The sequence below is a fragment of the Talpa europaea genome, assembly GCF_964194135.1.
Source record: "Talpa europaea genome assembly, chromosome: 3".
NCBI classification, from domain to species: Eukaryota; Metazoa; Chordata; class Mammalia; order Eulipotyphla; family Talpidae; genus Talpa; species Talpa europaea.
In genome coordinates, this window is record NC_140069.1 from 112,001,540 (window position 1) to 112,020,211 (window position 18,672).

An 18,672-nucleotide genomic window follows, 5' to 3' on the forward strand; every position below is an offset into this window, starting at 1 on the left:
CAAAAATAACCCCTAAGACGCGAGCCAAGTACTCGGCTGGATACTCCGCATCCTGGGGAGGCTCGCTGGGCTGCGGGCTGTCCCCCGGGAACCCCGCGGGTCCAGGTCCGCTCCCCCTCTCTGCACGCCGGGCGGCTGGGGCGAGCCGACGCCGACTTTGGGAGTTCCTTTCTGCCTTGTATGGAGGGCTGTTCCTGGCCGGTCTCCGCCCGGCTGCTCTGACGCCCGGCCCTCCCGCTGCCCACCCCCAGCCGCCTCCCTCCGACTTGCCCGGCGAAGCCAGACGGAGCCTCTCCCCGCCACAAGTCTCCCTGCCTGCCATTCCCCTATTCCTGCATCCACCCCCACCCACCCCGCTCCCCAGCGCCGCCACCCCTCCCCCGCCCCGCCTCCTCCCTCCCGGCGACAATCAGGGGAATAAATCAGGGAGGAACCGAGAGTGAGCGAGATAGCGCCTGGGCGCGAGCACCGGCGGGCTCGCCCAGGTCTGTTTCCAAAGTCGCCCTTGATGGCGGCGGAGCCCGGGCGGCCGCGGCGAGGAGCAGCCTGCGCGCGCTAGTGGGTCCCCCGCCGCCGCCCCTTCCCCGGCGCCGGGTGCGCCCCCGCCAACCCCCGCCCGAGTCCGCGCCCCGGGCCGGCGCGCCGGCTCCAGACGCCCGCGATCCGGCCGGCCGGGGTGAGCTGCTGCCCCGGCGCCCGCCGACTCCAGCGCCGACCCTGCCCGCGGCCGGGGAGGGAGGCGGGATTGATCTTCGATCGCGAAGATGGCTGCTGGCTGCCTGCTGGCCTTGACTCTGACACTTTTCCAATTTTTGCTGATGGGCCCCTCGTCCGAGGAGCCGTTTCCTTCGCCCGTCACGTAAGTCTTGGGCGCGGGCCAGGCAGGGCCGGGAAGGCGGCCCGAGGGGTGCCTTGGAAACTGGGCGCGGGGTCTGTTCCCGAGTTTCGGGGCTGCTCTGCCCGTGGGGGTTGGGAGCGAGCCGGGCTCGGATCTGGAGAGGCCGAGCGGGAGGGGAGCGCGGCCCGCGGCTGCCACGAGCCCCGAACCCGCGGCTCGCGCGCCCCGCGGGGCCGCGCTGTCCCGGGCAAGGTCTGCCGGCCACTCGCGGAGCCTCGGTCCGTCTCCAGAAGGAGTCTTTATACATAAAAGAGTTGGGCTGTACCAGGGGGAAAAAGTTTCCCGGCTGATACCCACTCTCCTCGAACCCAGACCAATAAAAAGTTGTGTTTTGGTTGGGGATTTTACGAATAGATATTTTCAGACTTGCCAGGGGAGAGTGGACTTCTCCCACACCTAGCCTTCGGATGCTGTCTAATTTCGACAGTGTCCACACTCGTTTAGAGCCTAAATTTCTCGGCGCACTTGTCAGTCTTTCTGATCAGCAGCTTGCTGGCTCCCGGGAGCAGAAAATGCTGTCCACCCCTGGGGGTTCGCAGATACTGGGTCCAAGCGATCCAATCCCTCTACCCCTTTATTTGAAACGTCTAAGTGTCGGCACACGCGCGGTTCCTGTTCTTAGAATTAATAGAACCTATTCTTTGAGGGAGGGACCGAGCGTTTCCTGCAATTTTCTCTTATTTTTAACATTTCTAAAATAACTTAAAAAAAAAAAAAAACCACCTCGCTTCTATTCTGGAACTAGAGAGTTTAAAGGTAGCTATATAGTCACATGGCAGGAAGGGAATGAAAAATAACAATTCTTAGGCTGGAAAAAAAGAATTAAAGTCGGTGGCACATAAAAATATATACATATTTTAAAATGCACTGAATAGCCTATCAGGCATTCTGGGAAAGCATTTATTTTAGTTCTTGAAGCTACTTTAAAGCTTCTAAGAGTAGGTAATCTTAAGTGGATGAGTCACTTTAATGCATTTTACATAACAAAAACAAAGCCCTAGGTAGCCTTCCCGGTATATATACTGTTGGGAATTATTTGCTGTCCTTTGTTGGCTGAGTGCTGAATACTGGAGTTTTGGTGATCCTAACTGAATCTTTACAGTTGAAACCCTGCAGCTATTATTTAAGATGCTGCTTAAAGTATTTATTGCTTTAGATGTCAGTACAAGCATCTAAAGATGCACGTTCTAACCTGGAGAAGGGGAATGCCTAATAATTTTTGTCAGTGATATACAGTCGTGTTCTTTTTTAGATAATCTTCCATAAAAATGATTGCAGATCCTTTTTGTTGTGAAGTGAAAGGGTAAATGCCATCTGTAGATCTTCGTTTAATTGGCAGGATGTGCCATGTGGATATTTTAAAACATAAAAAGAATAAGAATTACCCAAAAGATGTTTCAAAAATATTCATTCTTAATTAGAAATTACACTTTGATTGATTCAATTTTTAAGGCTTTTTGTATCATGGCCTATAAAGGGCGAACTCAAGTGACTCGCTTGTGTTTCGTGTCAAATAAAGTAATGGCTCTTTAAAAAGGAGTCAGTTTGTTCAGTTTACACATTTTTTGTGTTATTTTTAACTGACATTTTATCAATATTTCTATCATTTGTATGGAATGCATCATCATATGTGGGGGGGGACACCATGAGTTTTCAAAACACAACAAAATACCTTTTATTCCTCATCGTACCAAGGTAAAAATTGGTGTAAAATCTTTATTATAAGAAGGGCATTTGCAGTGAATGCTTTCCTAAAATTAAAATAACTCAGTTTTCATAGGTACAAATTCACTGAAGACAGGAAACAAAATTGTGGGCAAAAATAGGAATTAGGAAACCGGAATTTCTTTTCCTGAAAGGATTTGAAATTTATTTTTTAATGGAAATTTAAGATATTTTCCAACTTTATGAAACATTATTTCATGAAATAAGAGCTAAATAAAATATTTAATAGAGCTGAGTCAGTCTTTTGTAGATAATGTTAGCAATATTTTTATAAGACTTCTTTTCATTTATTTGAAAAGTTAGTGACACCATCTTCTGAAGAGAATGGAGATGATAGTTGACATTTGTTCTGCATGCTAGATTTCTGAATAAATCTTATGAATTTAAAAAAATGCAGCGTTAATTTCATCAAGATGTGGTGCCATTTGCTTTTCTTGCAAGAAAAAGATTCATATGGCATGTTTATCAAGATAAATCTCATCTTTGGGGGAAAATTTCAAGTTGATAAAAACTGAGTATAACAATTACAGACTTTATTAAAGGCAAATTATTATACTTTGACATATACAGTTCTCTGGATATTATGAGTAAATTCTCTTGTTTTTGAAATGACAATTTTTAGGGAAAAACTAATAAAAAGTTTTTATCAGAGGAAGAACATGCTGTCAACATACTGTAAAATTATGCACTCATTGGCATAGAGCCCGAATTAGAATTAGTAATTCAGAGTTTTTTCTTTTTAAATAGAGTTGTTTACAATAATATTATGCTTAAATTTCATTAGAACATATTCTAAACAGTTTCTTTAATATTCTGCCCTCTGGTTAGCATACATTCTCATGTAGCATATTCTTCTATATTAACATGGTAGTTAAAAGAGTTAAAGCTAAAATAACTGGTTTGTTTTTCAGATGAAGGAAATTTTATATGATTCTTCGCCTGGCTTAGGCTGTTCTTTTGGAAATGATTGTTTCAGTAAGGTTTGAAACAAATCTGCCATATGGTAGCAACCACCTAATGCATATTGGTTTAAATATAAATGGAAAAGACATCAATTTCATATTATAGAATGCAAATGTTATATTGGTAGTTTAAAACACAGTTTTCACAAAGGTAGCTAGCTCTCTTGTTCTGGAATTAATTTCTTGGCCCATATGTGAAAACACTTCTATTTTGAATCTCAGGATGATGTGTATGGTAGGCAGTATTGTAATGTTAATTTAAATCTGTTCCTCTTAATTTTAGACTCTATTTACAAATCCAGTTCTTTTACATAAAACATTTACTTATAACTACTATTCATGATAAACTTTTATCTCAGTCATATCAAAAAGCCAGTCAAGAACAGTGGACTCACAGACCATTGGTATATGGGAATTTTGATATAAAATGTGTAATGGGGTAAATATATTAATAATAATTATTGGTGTCAGTAGGAAATAAACATAACATCTCATAAAAGAATGGTACTTAATGTTAATGATATAAAACTTTTTCTTTTATAAGAAAGATGTATATTTAAAAGCTATAGAAATTTCTCCATGCTAGAACATTGGAATGGTTATCTTTTCCCCAGTATTAGGAGTGACATAAGTATTCTCATTTGAACTTAACAATTTCTGTTCATATGCTGCATATACAAGAAATGTGCTTAATCATAAAAATATAAGATAAAGCATCAACTATAAAATAGAACTTAAAAGCAATGAACATTTATAAATTCCTTTCTCAGATCTTTAATTGGTTCTCATCAGCTTAACCACATGACATGTATTATTCCACAGGTGTAGGTTTTAATATGCAACAATAGATACTTTTTCCATACAGTAGTAGCATTACGTTAACTTTATTTATGTTCACACATAGGTATATGTGTCGCTATTTGAATTGGATTTAAATGAATATTAGGGAGACTGAAAAGGATATAATCTAAAAATCTATAAACCACATGTTTATAAAAAGAAAATAAAATATGCCTTTTTGATTTTTTCATCACTTTCTCTAATTTGATTTTAATTTAATAAATATATAATACCATAATCTAAAGCAAGTTGTTCATTTTGAAAGTAGATTAAAAACTTTATTGCTTGCTCCCTTTTTTGCAAAGAAACCTCAACGTATAAACACTTTTCTGTTATGTCTCCAACACTGTTAATATAATACTCTTCCTTATAGGGTTGACACATTGTAAGGCTTTGCAAAACATAAACAATGGATGCAAATTGTGTATTTTATTCAAATTTAGTATTTATATTAAAATATATATTTATAAGAAAGAGCAATTCATTTAGGAATTTTAAAAATAATTTTTAATCTTTTACCCATAACAAGCTTTTTAAGTTATTGTGTTCTGTGGAGTATTTGTATAAAACACATAGAAAATTTTGTCTTTTTCTCAAATTTTCAATAAATCTGCAAAATTTTAAGAACATAATCTGCTCTCTGAATTCACATCCTATTTCTTACTATGTGTGTTCAATTTATAACTTAAATTGGAAATATAAATGGTTAAGGTGAAATGTATTTTAGGCAGATAACTCCATTTGTTGATTTACTTCAACTTCTTGTATCTATGGATATAATCAGTTCTAATATAAAAATACTTAGAAATTTGAAAATGCAGAATGTATCAGTATTTCTAAAAAGTAACATTTTATCATTAAAGTGTCATCCTTCCATCATTTATAATAAAAGAGCTGTCTGTTATACAAGAGCTGTGTCTGTAAACACATGTATTTCAAAAGGCACGGGAACTGCTTGCCATGGGGAACCAACTATTCTGTTCTGTTACATCCACTCCACATTTGCTTAAGGCTTATAGTGCACATCAGGCACGGTGTCACACTGTGCCAGCCAATCCTTTTCATGGACTATCTTTGCATAGTACATAAACCTTTCATATGGTTGCTTTCTAGTAAACTTGGAACTGCACCAAGATTGCCAACCATGTAGTTTACATCATTCATTTTTCCTTTTGTGTGCACAAACTTGAAAATGGTTGTCATATTGTTCAGAGTTGAATGAAAAAAGAGTGATTGATATCAATGTCAATTGAGATAAAAGTGATAGTGCTTTGTGAAGTCTTGTATTTTTCACCTTTTTCCCTTCAGACTCCAAAATACTAGCATCCAATAATTCAATAATTTGCCACGTTTATACTATTATAGTATTCTATATAATAGATGTATTTAGTTGGGTAAATATATATATTTCTATGAATATGTATGTGTATAAACATTTTTTTAAACATCTTCAAGTGGTTTCCAAGGGTAGAGAAATCTCAGAAAGTGAAGTTTATTAACAAATATGCACGCTTTAAGATCTCTGCCAATCCATACCTGATTTTTGGGATTAAATCTTATTAAAAAATATTTTCTGTAATACCACTATTTAAGAGTAATTTGTCAAGAGAATCAAATGAGCTATTGTATATAAAATCTTGAAATACTCAAGTATTATAGGGACACATTATTAATATAGTAGATAAGAACAAAAGTGATTAAGGATATTTTTGCCATCTTTGCAACAAAACAGGTATGAGAAACTATTGTGTTTGGATTGTTGGGCACCTAGTAAAAGGTGTTTGCATACTAAGCAATTTTATTTCTGCCCATGTTTTGGGAATGAAGGATACATGTACCAGGTTTAAAATTTTTATTTGTAAAATAATAAACTGTTAGATTTTCTTGTAGGCTTTATATATTTTGTAGTAATTCAGTATACAAGAATAAAATAGTATTAGCAATCTGAAAATGAGTCAGAGTAACCATTGCACCTTTAAGGTTTGCCATTTATTCAGGTTCTAACAAGATTATAAATAAGGAACAGGTTAACATTGTGGTCTCAACAAACTAGCACACTTTTACAGTTAATTTCAATAATTTAAAACTAGCTTGTTATATATGAAGCAATAAAAAAATTTCTCTTTGCATATGAATGTGGGATATTTCTAGCTAAATGTTATTTTAGCATTTGCTTCTGCTGATTTTCTGCTACCATATGCTTCTGTTGGATTAAAAAAATAGTGTACGTTTAAAATCCTATATCTTAAGTGGAATAACAATTTTAGCTAGAAATAATGGTGGAAATAATGATTTTGTTCATTTTAAATGCTTCAGATTTTAGGATAATCTTCTTGAAGTTCTTTTTCTGAGTAATTAAAAATTTATTATGGTGGCTTGCGGGCAAAATAGGAAAAATATTTTTTTTTTTTCCCGTTCCAAATCAGTGCTGGTTCTCTCTTCCCTCCCCCCATGTGCATGTGTGCGCTCACATGCACATGTGTGCGCACACACACATACACACACACACTCACACACTCGTACATGTTTACTATTAATCAGACTTTGTTATTATTTGCGTATGATATCAAATAAAATGGGTAGTTTTGGGTTTGTCTTCCTCCGTGTTAACCAGGACCAGACCTCATTTTTGGATCTTGTCACTTACATCGTCATACACTGTTTCAGGTGACGTCCTTTTACTACAGGATACTTCTCTTCATAGGGAAATTGTTGAGGATTTTTAATGCACAAATAAGTCTGTAATACATAATCAACACTTCCACCAAAATTGTCAAAGATTCTAGACAATTCTTTCTTTGGACACTTATTTGACAATAATTAGGGGAGATGGGAAAAAGTTAATAAAATTATTTCCTAAGGTGAATACGGTCAGACCATGTAAAAGAACAGTTAGACAATAATGATGTTTCATTTTAAAGTTAAAGGAGGTATGTCTCAGTAAAATAAATCAGTTTAGGGATTGGGGTAATCTAAACCCAGTGATCAAGAAATGATCAAGAAGCCTTGTGATGAGGATGCTGTGAGGAAGCTGCTTGTGTAAGTGGGGCAGACAAAGGAGTCCTCAGATTGATGAGGTGTGAAATTTCATTACAAATGCAAAAGGTGGCAATTGGTTATTTTTCTTACTTTCTTTCCCCCCTCCATTTCCCACATTAGCTTGGTTTTCATGGAAATGTTTACTGAACATAATATTTGTTTTTAGAAACCTAAATATTCAGATAAGGAAGTTTATTATTCAGACCAAAGACAATAAAATTGTTTAGATCTCAAAAAATAAGGGTAATTAAATGTTCTTATTTTTTTTTTAAAGATTTGTTTATTTATGCACACAATAACCGGAGTACAGGCTAGAGGTATGGAGGGTGAGAGGATTCACCAGAGACAGAGTGGGGAACAAAACAGGCAGATTGAAGTACACTGCTGAGGGGAGTGGCTGGGGAGTCAGGAGAGGTCTGCTGCGCCATGTGGGTAGCTCCCTGGCCGGCTGGGGATCTAACTTGTGCTGTGGTGGCTGCGGAGAGCTTTGTAGGTTGTGTCTTAACCCCTTGCACCACCAGGGAGGCCCAATGTTCTGATTTTTTAATCAAATCCTGAGAAATACTTCATTGGAGAAGAAATATTAGTAAAATGCTTTATTAAGTCCCCACATGCTAATAACCAAGAAGGGAATCTTGTAGTAAATTTCTTCCATTAGATTGTAGGAAGTAAAATAACTTGCAGATAGGTAGGCTTCTAGGTGTTAGACTTATGAATATTTAGGCCTCTAAGTACTAAGTACCTCTTAGTTTTACACTGTCTCTTTTAATGTCTCCTGCTTCAAATATTTTTAACATCAAATATAAAGCAATCCAACAATTAATGCAATTATTATTATTCAGTGCAAATTATGTAGTGTACTGAACTACATGCTGAGAAACCAAATTGAGGAAAAGAGTCCTCAAGAAAGACATTCAGAATTCCATGCTGTGAAGTCGTGGGATCCATCAAAGCATGACCATGGGAAAGCACAAAGCATGTTGAAGAAACATGGTCTGCTCCATGTTAGGTACAGGGCTCCTGTGGGATGAGATAGTGATTAGATTGGATGGTTGGATTGAGCTTAGGTTGTCAAACTTTTGCATTGGAGCTTTTTTCCTACATGAATTGGGGTGGGAGTGGGGAGTAGCCTGGCTTGTTCACCCCACATGGATGTTTGTGGTCGCTCAGCTGTGCATTCTCAAACAAATTTGTCCTTCATCCTCAGTTTTTTTAAATTAAAAGTACTAGATTTTGAATCTTAATACTTGGAAGAGGGAATACAGAGTACTAATACTTGAGGCAGGCTAGTGAGCAATTAGTTGATCATTGGAGCATTCTCGAGTGAGAGATGCCTAAGGTCTGAAAAAGAAGAGGGGCAGTGGGAATGCAGTGCAGGTAGGAGTCATACTGTAGAAGCAAAATTTCATGCCAAGGCCTTTCATGCCTTGGGGAATCAGGAAGAAAGAAGAGTTGGTGATTACTCTCATCAGTCGATTAGATGATCTCTAATCGGGAGATTATGTTACATTGAACTTTGTGTAGAGGACACAGGAGGAATACCAAGTTGGCAGTGGGAGTGTAAGTAATAGACTGACTGTTGGGTATTTTGAGTTTGGATTGTCTCTGTAGATGACTATTAGACAATTAGAAATGTGTATTTGAAGGAGATTTGGAAGCGAATTCAGAAATCATTATCTCTGAAGCCTGAAAAAGGAATTCATTTATTGAGCAAATACTTATTTACTATCTACTATCACAGGTCCTATGAATTTCAAAAGAAAAGCCTTGATCTATAGTTTCATTTCACAGAGATGTGTAACATAGATGAGCCCTTTAAGGAAGTCAGCGGGACATTGCTGATAAGAGAGAGCAGGTTCAACAAAAGATGTGGACAGAAGCATGGTTTGGATGCCTTGAAGAATTAGTACAGGAAAGAATATAAGGTAGTAGTGGGGCAGAGGAAGACAGTTTTAGGGATTTGGGACACTTTTGTTTTAAGATTACTTATATTAGTTTGGTGGTGTATGTAGTAGACAATCATGGACTATGTCCAACCAAAAAGGGACACATTTTTCAATGGTAGTGGAGCTGAAGTTCAATCATGGGAGTCAAGTATGAGCCAACACTGCCCCAGGACCATCTCTAGCTCCAGCCTCTGGCATTCTTTGTTTGATCTCCTTATTCTTCACTTATCTTGCAAATTAGCTTTATCTGCTTCTCTATAGTCACAGTATTGAATGACAGTGAGAATTTATATGTTCTCTATTAAAGATTTTAAACCAGCTTGGAACTAGAATTCTAGTCCAAAATAGCCTCCTATGGAAGATACTTTGACAGTTTGAATGTAGTCCAGATGACCATCTAGAGCCCATTGAGTTGTGACCAAGAGATGGGAATTGGAAGGGACTCTGCTTGCCTGGCTTGGATTGCTTTTTCACGTCTGATTCCAATCTCATTATTGGAGGCATTGCTTTCCAGGAGGCCAGCTTCTATTATCATGGGTATGAGAAGAGGCAATTCTTAGACAACGGCTCCTGGGAATGGTAAGAGTTGTACAGATAATCAAATAAGTGTTTCTAGAGGGGATATTTGAGAATATCTGAGGGAGAAGACCAAAGGGCAGAGAGATGAAAGAAATGAGAGAGGCCATGATTGATGGGTGAATGTTCTGACAGAGGCAGGTGAGGAAGGGATCAAGATGGAAAACAATGTCTTACAAAGTAACTTTTGAAATATGAAACAGCTTTGAGAATTAAAGCAGATGGTAGGAATATGGGATAGATACACTTTTAAATTACTGGAGATGTTTTTGGAGGAATGTTCCAAATTACATATTCCATTCTAAAGAAGGCATGACATGATTCAGAAATGTAATTCTTACACATTAGTAATGTTCAAATTTTGCGAGGCACAGATGAGTTCGTCTTTAGTTGGTAGTAATAAGACTACAGTTCATCCCTGGATTTCCATTGACAGCAACACCCCTCCCCTTTTAAGGCTAGCCGTATTTAATTGCCCTCTTCATTGGTGCTCCCCACCCCTGCCTTCCACACAGGGCAGGCATTTGAATTGAATCAACGTTTTCAAGAAAACAACATAGTAAGTTTGATAAGAAAACAAACCACTGACAATATTACTGCAAAGCATATGTTTGAGAGGTATCTCAGGTCAACTGTTTGAGAGGTATCTCAGGTCTCCAGAAGGTCTGGAAATTATTGGCAGCTGCCATCCCAACAATTCCCTGAATGTCCAAGAAGATTGACTGAATGGTTAGGATCTCAAATGCCAGTGGATCTAAGAATCAATATTGATTTCTCTGGTGCTAGTGTAATATGACAAAACCATCCTGTGGTGTGTGACAAGTTTGGGTCGGCTATTTATTGTCCCTTTATGACTTTTTTTTTCACCTGTCATGTATGTCTTCACTATTTGCATGAGCTAAGGTCGATGTCTCTACCTGAATTGTGTTTGGACACTAATAATTACTAATAACTTTATATTATTATAATACTGCTTTCTGACATTTTTTTAGATCCTTTTACATGTCAGGCAGTATGCATGCCCTCACATTTTTAATCCATCCAACCTTCAAGTCAGTGTATTATGATAACTTAGTGTTATTATCCTGGTTTTATAGGTGAGGTAATTTAAGTTAGAATGAACTTTTCTAAAGTTCTTTAGGAGCTAAGGATTTTAGAGTGGCTTGATTTTTAGAGTTCTGCGTTTACCTGTGCTACCTTGTTCCCCTGCTGTGGAAGGAGCTTTGTGGCTTTTTAGCTTCCTTTATCCCACTGGTTCCGGGTGTGGCTGGCTGATTTGAGGTCTAGAGGGAAAATGTAAACTAGAGCAGAACTAACCTTATATCTCAGTTTCTCCATCTGCTAAACAAAGATAATGTTTAGTTAATCATAAATCATGGTGCTATAAGGATGTCCTACAAAGTCAGATGGGAGAGTGCATGGGGAAGCTTGAAGGACTTTAATGGCTAGGCTTTTTTATTTGTACCAGGTGTAGTTGTTAGGTTTCATGAATAGAGTATTGTGCAAATATATCATTTGGGCCATGAGAAAAATCAGAAATGAATGGGAAAAGGAAGACTAAGCAAGTATTAAAAGTGTCTCTTCCTAAAACTTTTATATCATTTAATCATTCAGGAAATTAAAGGCGATGAAGTGGAAACTGGTGTGAGTGACGTGCTCTGTCTCTAGGCTAAGGACATAGTGTTTATCCTAAAAGGGACCATGAGGAAAATAGAACCACAAAGGATTTGATGTGTTTTATCTTGACATTTCAGCCAGCACCTGTTGTGTGAAAACTGTTCCATAGGAGCTTGAATCTATTTTTAAAAGTCATACATTTGTCAACGGTCACTTTTCATTGTCCACCAAAGATGGGAGTTTTCAACTTCAAGACAGAATATTTGAAAATGAATAAAGCAGCCAGTCCACAATGTTATGGAAAGGATTCCAGACAACCCTACAAATTGGGTGAATACACAATAGTAAAATTGAGACCAGTTGCATTTTTAGCAACCAACACAGAAGTCAGTAAAAGTCTGCCAACAGCGACTGAAAAAGGACAGTGTTCATTGACTCATCCAGCTGATGATTAGTTACTTTCATTTAACCCCACCCCTCACTTTGTGATATAAATGTTGGTCAGCTTTTATCAACACGGTTCTTCTCTTGTTGGTAGAAATAAAACCAAAGCATTTATTTCTGTACATGTTGAATTGATTTGTGGAGGAAGGAGATGTTTTAGGTGAAACTGCACATTAATGATATGACTATTGAGTATAGCTTGATAATAACCATGGAAGCAGCAAGTTTTCAAATGCCAGGAACCTGTCTTTTTATGGCAGTCATTTTGACATTTGCCACAGAGAGGAAAGTGTAAAATTCTTATGATTTTGTCACTTTAAAAATACCAACCCTTCTTTGCCATGACATTCGATTAGAATTGACTTAAATTTGCATCTGTGAAAATGTTAGGGGAGACAAACAAATGGGCCATGTGAAGCCTCAGGAGGATGGGCACAGAGGGATGTGCAGCGTGCTCTAAATTAAACATGTGAAATGCTTGGTTGTCTCTCAAACACCTGATTTTCCTGTCACTATAAATGAAGAAATGAGGATTAATTTTCATGAGGTAAAGTTTTATTGTGCATGTGTAGCTCAGCTCCTGGGGGACTGATACATGGTGTCAAGAACTGCCAGTGAGTAATTGTTTAAAATTTATATTAATACTTGGTGGCAATAAACATAGAGGAATGGTAACTCATCACAGAACAAACCTTGCATGATAATTAGATGAGGTCATTCGTCTCCTTAAATTATCAGATGTGACACAACCTGTCTGTGTGGTGTCTAAAAGCCAGCTGAGTCCCTGGGTGTAAATGGCCATAACAGAGGGGTGATTTGAGGTTTGCAAGCCTTGTATTTGATACTGTTCCTTCTGGGTTTTTCCACAAGTGAACTAGATTGGCCCCTGGAATTTTTTTCTTAGAATGTGTGCAGGGATCTGAAGCAGGGGTTAACAGGCTGCTCGGAATAGATTATTTTTCCTGCTTTCTGCTTCTCCACACTCCCACCCTATCTGCAGAAAATACATAAACCAGATATGTCTATGATCACACACACACACATATATAATATGGTGCCTATAAACATGATATATATAATATAGAAATAGAACATATATGCAACACATCAACATAAATTAATGTATTATAATATATAGCATCACATAAAATACATAAGAACATTATGTATGGCATAGATATTTTATTATAGCAGTTTAGATGAAGTAAAAATTATAATAAACAATAGTAATATATATGCATAGATTAAGATTTGTGACATGGAGGTAGAATACATATTTGGAAGCTGTAAACTGGGAAGGCTTTGTGGTACTCAAAAGTGTTGTCGTGTATGAAGCATTGCATATTTCAATAGTAGAAACTGAACCATCAAAATGCTTGGGATGGGATGTAAACTTGCTGGTTATAGTTTTAATTTTTTGTCTGGACTGAGACCTGTGATCCTACTTTTTATATCTCCTGAACCCTCACCGTGACTCTGTATTCCTCCACTTGCCCCCAGAAATTTCCACTAAGTCTACGGATAGATATTTGAGCAAAGGCAGAACCCCACTAGTCTCTTCTGGAGTTGTGAAGACTCAGGTAGGCAGCCTGGTCCTGGTATGGTAGAAAGAACCAGAATTTTGAGTCAGAGAAGCCCAAGGTTAAACCCTGCTTTGATACAGCCTGTGTAATTTTGGGAAATTTATTCCACTGAATTTCAGTTCACACTCTGCAAAGAGGAATCATATTCTATACCTTTTAGGAGAGATTATGAGGCTTAAATAAAGTATTAGTATATATTCTACAGTGTGTTGAACAGCATGTTAGTTTCATATTTTCTTATTCTAATGTGAGAGCTTTAGACCTTTTTCTCTTCCAGTTTTAATTTACTCCTTAGGCTGTCTATGAAGATTATTGGGGATTCCTTTATTTTCTTTATCTCGTATTCTTTTCATGTTAAACAGATTAGAGCATTGGGGGAAAGTCTTTCCTATAATGGATACAGGAGGGGGAGGACCCACAAGGAGCCAGGTTGTTCCTTGTTCAGTATCCCCAGGCTATGTTTGACGTTTTTCAGGCTTTGTGTCCTAGCTTTTTCTAAAGTTGGTTGTACAGCTCTCAAGCAAAGGAGAAGCTGTATCAGCTTCCAGTTGGAAACAACTTATCAGTTTGCTAAGTTAGAACAGTTTCCTCTCAAGACTCTTGGGCCTCCAGTATTTTCTGTGGGTCTAGATGTTGGATCCAGGCTGAATGTCTTCAAAGTTTCATTCTTGTAGGTGCATATCAAGTGCTTACAGTTTTGAAAAGCAACTGGAGTGTGCTTGCTGTCTCATCTGAACCCAAGAATGCAGATCATGTTTTGAGTGACCATTTCTCTCAAAAATGGTTCTTGCCTAGTACCATTTTAGAGGCATAGAAAAGAGTCAATTCCTACAAAATGGATGCTGGTTAACTTGAAAAAGTACCATTGGTACAATTTCATAAGGTTGATAGAATTAAACATGTTTTTTCACATAAACCCTTGGCACTTAGAAAGCACTGAATAAGTACAATTTGATGAAAATGAAGAATTTATGTGTAACAAACTGCATTCCTGGTTGCCCCCACCATTAACTAGAAATGGGACCTACCTTGGTAACAACTTGTGTGGAAGAGTTCCTGGCTTTAGCATTTCTCACATCTAATTGCTCACTCCCCAACTCTTTCCTGTAGTCCGTCCTAATTCTTTCATGGTTCATGAGCAAACCAGTGCTATTGGTGTGCTTCTGGAAAAGTCTTCTGCCCATGCTTATTAGTTTCTTCTTTCATGATCTTCATGAGTGGTAGTAAAGCTTGATATTTTCCTCTCTTTTAAACACTCAGCGCTACTCCCAAAATTATGAGAAAGCACAGTATGTGACCAGGCTTCTTTCTTTATTGAAAGGTGTATTGAGAATTGTGTAAGGAGGTCAGTGACCTTGCATTCTTGCATGCAGAGAAGAAATGTTTCCGATTCATTGTCACGTGATTCTGGTTCTGGGAAATACGCCCTAGGTGTTCCCTCTTCTTAATGTATTTCTAGTAATTGTGGAAAACTATCTGAAACCGATAACTTTAATACTCCACAGGCAACAATTGTGTATTGTATGTACGGAATGGTGTCCTTTTATTATTTTTTTATTTTTTTTAAAGATTTATTTATTTTTGCATACAAGAGCTGGGGTACAGGCCAGAGATGCAGGGGGGTGAGAGGATTCACCAGTGACAGAGTGGGGATCAGAACAGGCAGATTGACCAAAGTACACTGCTGAGGGGAGCAGCGGGCAAGTCAGGAGAGGTCTGCTGCACCATGTGGGTTTCTCCCTGGCTGGCCAGGGATCGAACTCGTGCTGCAGAGGATGCGGATTGTTTCATAGTACGGTGCTTAACCCCTTGCACCACCAGGGAGGCCCTGTCCTTTTTTTAAAGACAAGTAGCAAACATATCTTAACAGCAGGAATAAATAGATATTAGAAACATTTTCTTTGAAAGGAATATATTATTATGTTGTTTAAAATATCAATTCATATGCTCAGTGAAATAAGCCAGAAGGAAAAAGAAAAATATCGGATGGTTTTACTTATAGCAGGAATACAGGGGAGCCAAATAAGACATCAGTGTAAAAAAATAGTAACAGTACAAAACACAGCAAAGCAAAAACGGACAATTATAAACCAGAGACATCCTGCAGGGGAGGAGGAGGGAGAGGGAGCAGAGGGAGGGAGGGAGGAACACAGGGGACTGAGGTGATGGTGCACTGGTGCATTGGTGAAGGAAACTCTATGGAGACTACACCCGAGGGGGTGGGGGGAAGCAAATATTGTTTAAAAATGAACAATGATGTAAGAAAAATTAATATAAACAATAAATAAATATAACTTATCTTTTTATGGAAAAGAAAACTAGCAATTCAATTGTTTTTTAAAAATTGAGGTGGTGTTGGCTTACATCATTATGTATGATTTAGGGAATAGATTCACACGAGCTCACATATATGTCACCACACCCCACACCTACCACCAAAGTTCCATATTCCTTTATCCTAGACCTTTTGGGTCCCTTCCACCCACTCCTTTCCCCCCTCTAGTTGACTCAGTTCTGTAGTTATATTTCTAGGGTTTGTTTTGGTTTAGTTTTATCAATCCTTTTGTTTCTCTGTACTCCATATATAAGTGAAATTATTAGGTGTTTCTCTTTCTGATTTATTTATTTTTTTAAGATTTATTTATTTATGCATACAATAACTGGGGTACAGGCCAGAGGTGTGGGGGTAAGAGGATTCAGCAGAGACAGTGGGGAATAGAATAGGCAGATTGACTGAAATATACTGCTGAGGTGAGCAGAGTCAGGAGAGGTCTGCTGCGCCATGTGGGTATCTCCCTGGTTGGGGATTGAACTTGTGTTACAGTGGCTGAAGATCGCTTCATCGGTTGCATCTTAACCCCCTGCACCACCAGAGAGGCCCTGTTTCTAATTTATTTTGCTTAACATAATCCCCTCCAGTTCCGCCTGTGTTGACACAAATGGTAAGATTTCTTCTTTTTTGTTCATTTGTTTGTTCATTTTTTTAAATAATTGAGCATTGTATATAAATACCACATCTTCTTAACCCAACTCATCTGTCTTTGGACACTTAAGTTATTTCTATAATTTGACTCTTGTAAATAGTGCTGCAGTGGACATAAGAGTGTATACTTTTCTTTTAATGAGTGTTTTTTGCATTTTTTGGGTAAATTCTAATATTTTTAGATGAATTATTATTACAGCCCATCATGCATTTTAATGTTTAGAAGAGGTGTGTGCAGAACCCTTTGTGTTGCTATTTGTGTCCAGTTGAATAACTTTCCTGCTAGTGTAATGACATGATTACATGAGAGAAGTTAGAAAAGCCACTGTGTCTTCTATTTATGAAAAAAAGACACATCAAATTATACAGAGGAGATCAACACAATCAAAGACTGACCACTAATTTAAAGTACTGTGAATGAAAGTAGACTGAATCTTCATAAGAGCCTTGTATGTGAAGATTGATAGATACAACGAATCCCTTGTTTAACACTCAGTTATCTAGGTTGATTTATTTTTCAGTTTGCTATTGTCTGTGTTCTCTAATGTCAAAATGATGGTTTGTAACAGTATACATTTATGTCCTCACGTTTTCCATGTTGAGGAGTCTAGGCAGAGCTTAGTTGATTCCTTTGATCAGGATCTCACAAGACTGAAATAAGGTATTAACTGGTCTGTGTTCATATCGGTGGCTACTTTTTGCTCCACTTTCACCTTATGTGGTTGGCACTTCCTGTGGTTGTAGGAATACCTCTCTACCCGCTCTGTTCATTCTCAGTTTCTAGAGGCTGCTAACACCTCCTTTCTACTGGCTTCTCTCAGAGATGGTCTCACCACATGAGAGTTTACCTCTTTAAGACCAGCAGGAAAATCTACTCAGAAAGGGGGTCTGTTTCTTTTTTGGGATTTGAACTGATTAAGTTAGGCCACATATGATTATCTTTTGATGAACTCACAATCAAGTGATTTGTGATCTGCATTACATCTACAGAATCCCTTTACCTTCTTCCTATAACCTAGCCTGATCATGGGAGTGACATCCCTAATGATTACAGGTTCCATCCCACACTCCAGCAGAATGGCTGAGACACAGAGCCCTCTTAGAAATGTTGCTCCCACGGCTTTTATATTAGGCAACCATAATGAAAATACTAAAAAACTAGAAAAATTGGAATACTCGTTCTTTTCCCACTTTAAATGTTCCCAAAATTTGGAAATGCTCTGAAGCACTTCCTTTTGTCTCCAGGAAAAATGTGCTTTACCATGTTGGTTTTAATCCATCCTGTGTGGAAAGCAAATCCCAGTAGCTCATTAACTCTGCATTATGGGATACTGTCATAATTAGCTGAACTTTTCACCCTCTACAAATAAAAGATTTCTTTGTGCTGTAGATGAAACCAGTTTACACAATTATTGTCAGTAAATGTGCAGAAAAATTGTGAGATGATACTTTTGAAATGTAAAGGGTTAAGTGACTTCCAAATTAAGGTCTCTACATCATGAAGTCTGCTAATATTATGCACACTTCCTTGATTGTATAAATTAGGTGAATCTTTAAAATCCTAGTCAGCATCTATGTTTTTATATGTGTCCATATGCTGTGTAAATAATGCTCCAATTATCAGGTATTAAGGCAGAAATGTTCATATTTAACTGAAAACATCCGTATATGATTCGTCAGTGAATAAATTTAGATGATTAACTATGATTTCTGTTTTCAAAGAAAAAAATATCATGAAATGTTCACAGTACCTAAGTACTGGGTACTCAATACGTTTATTTTAAAAAGAAGGCCCTCTTGTTCAAGTGGAGATTTTTCTGATAGTCGTTAACATGTTCTTAAATTGCATGTGGGATTTTACCTAATGAAACTTAAGCCTGTTATGTTATATCAATAGCAGGTACAATAAGATTGTTTGCTTTTTATTTTAAGTCCTTCCCTACAGTCTCTTCCGAGTTACATCTGTCACTGTACACTTACGTCTCAACAGTTGTCTCAAGGACTTTTATAGAGTTTTTCCAGTTGAGATAAACTACTTTCCAAAAAAAAAATCAGAATT

General features: G+C 38.0%; 1 protein-coding gene across 9 annotated transcripts in view; it reads left to right on the forward strand.

The window, feature by feature from the left end:
* Positions 1 to 764: 764 nt before the first annotated feature.
* Positions 765 to 18,672, forward strand: part of CACNA2D1 (calcium voltage-gated channel auxiliary subunit alpha2delta 1) — a gene marked incomplete at both ends in the record, with an annotated part of 412,192 nt that continues 394,284 nt past the window's right edge. For all 9 annotated transcript variants that reach the window (XM_084230055.1, XM_084230054.1, XM_084230056.1 and 6 more), the window contains one exon: positions 765 to 859. In XM_084230055.1, the coding sequence (XP_084086181.1) occupies positions 765 to 859 (95 nt within the window). The remainder of the gene's footprint in view (positions 860 to 18,672) is intronic.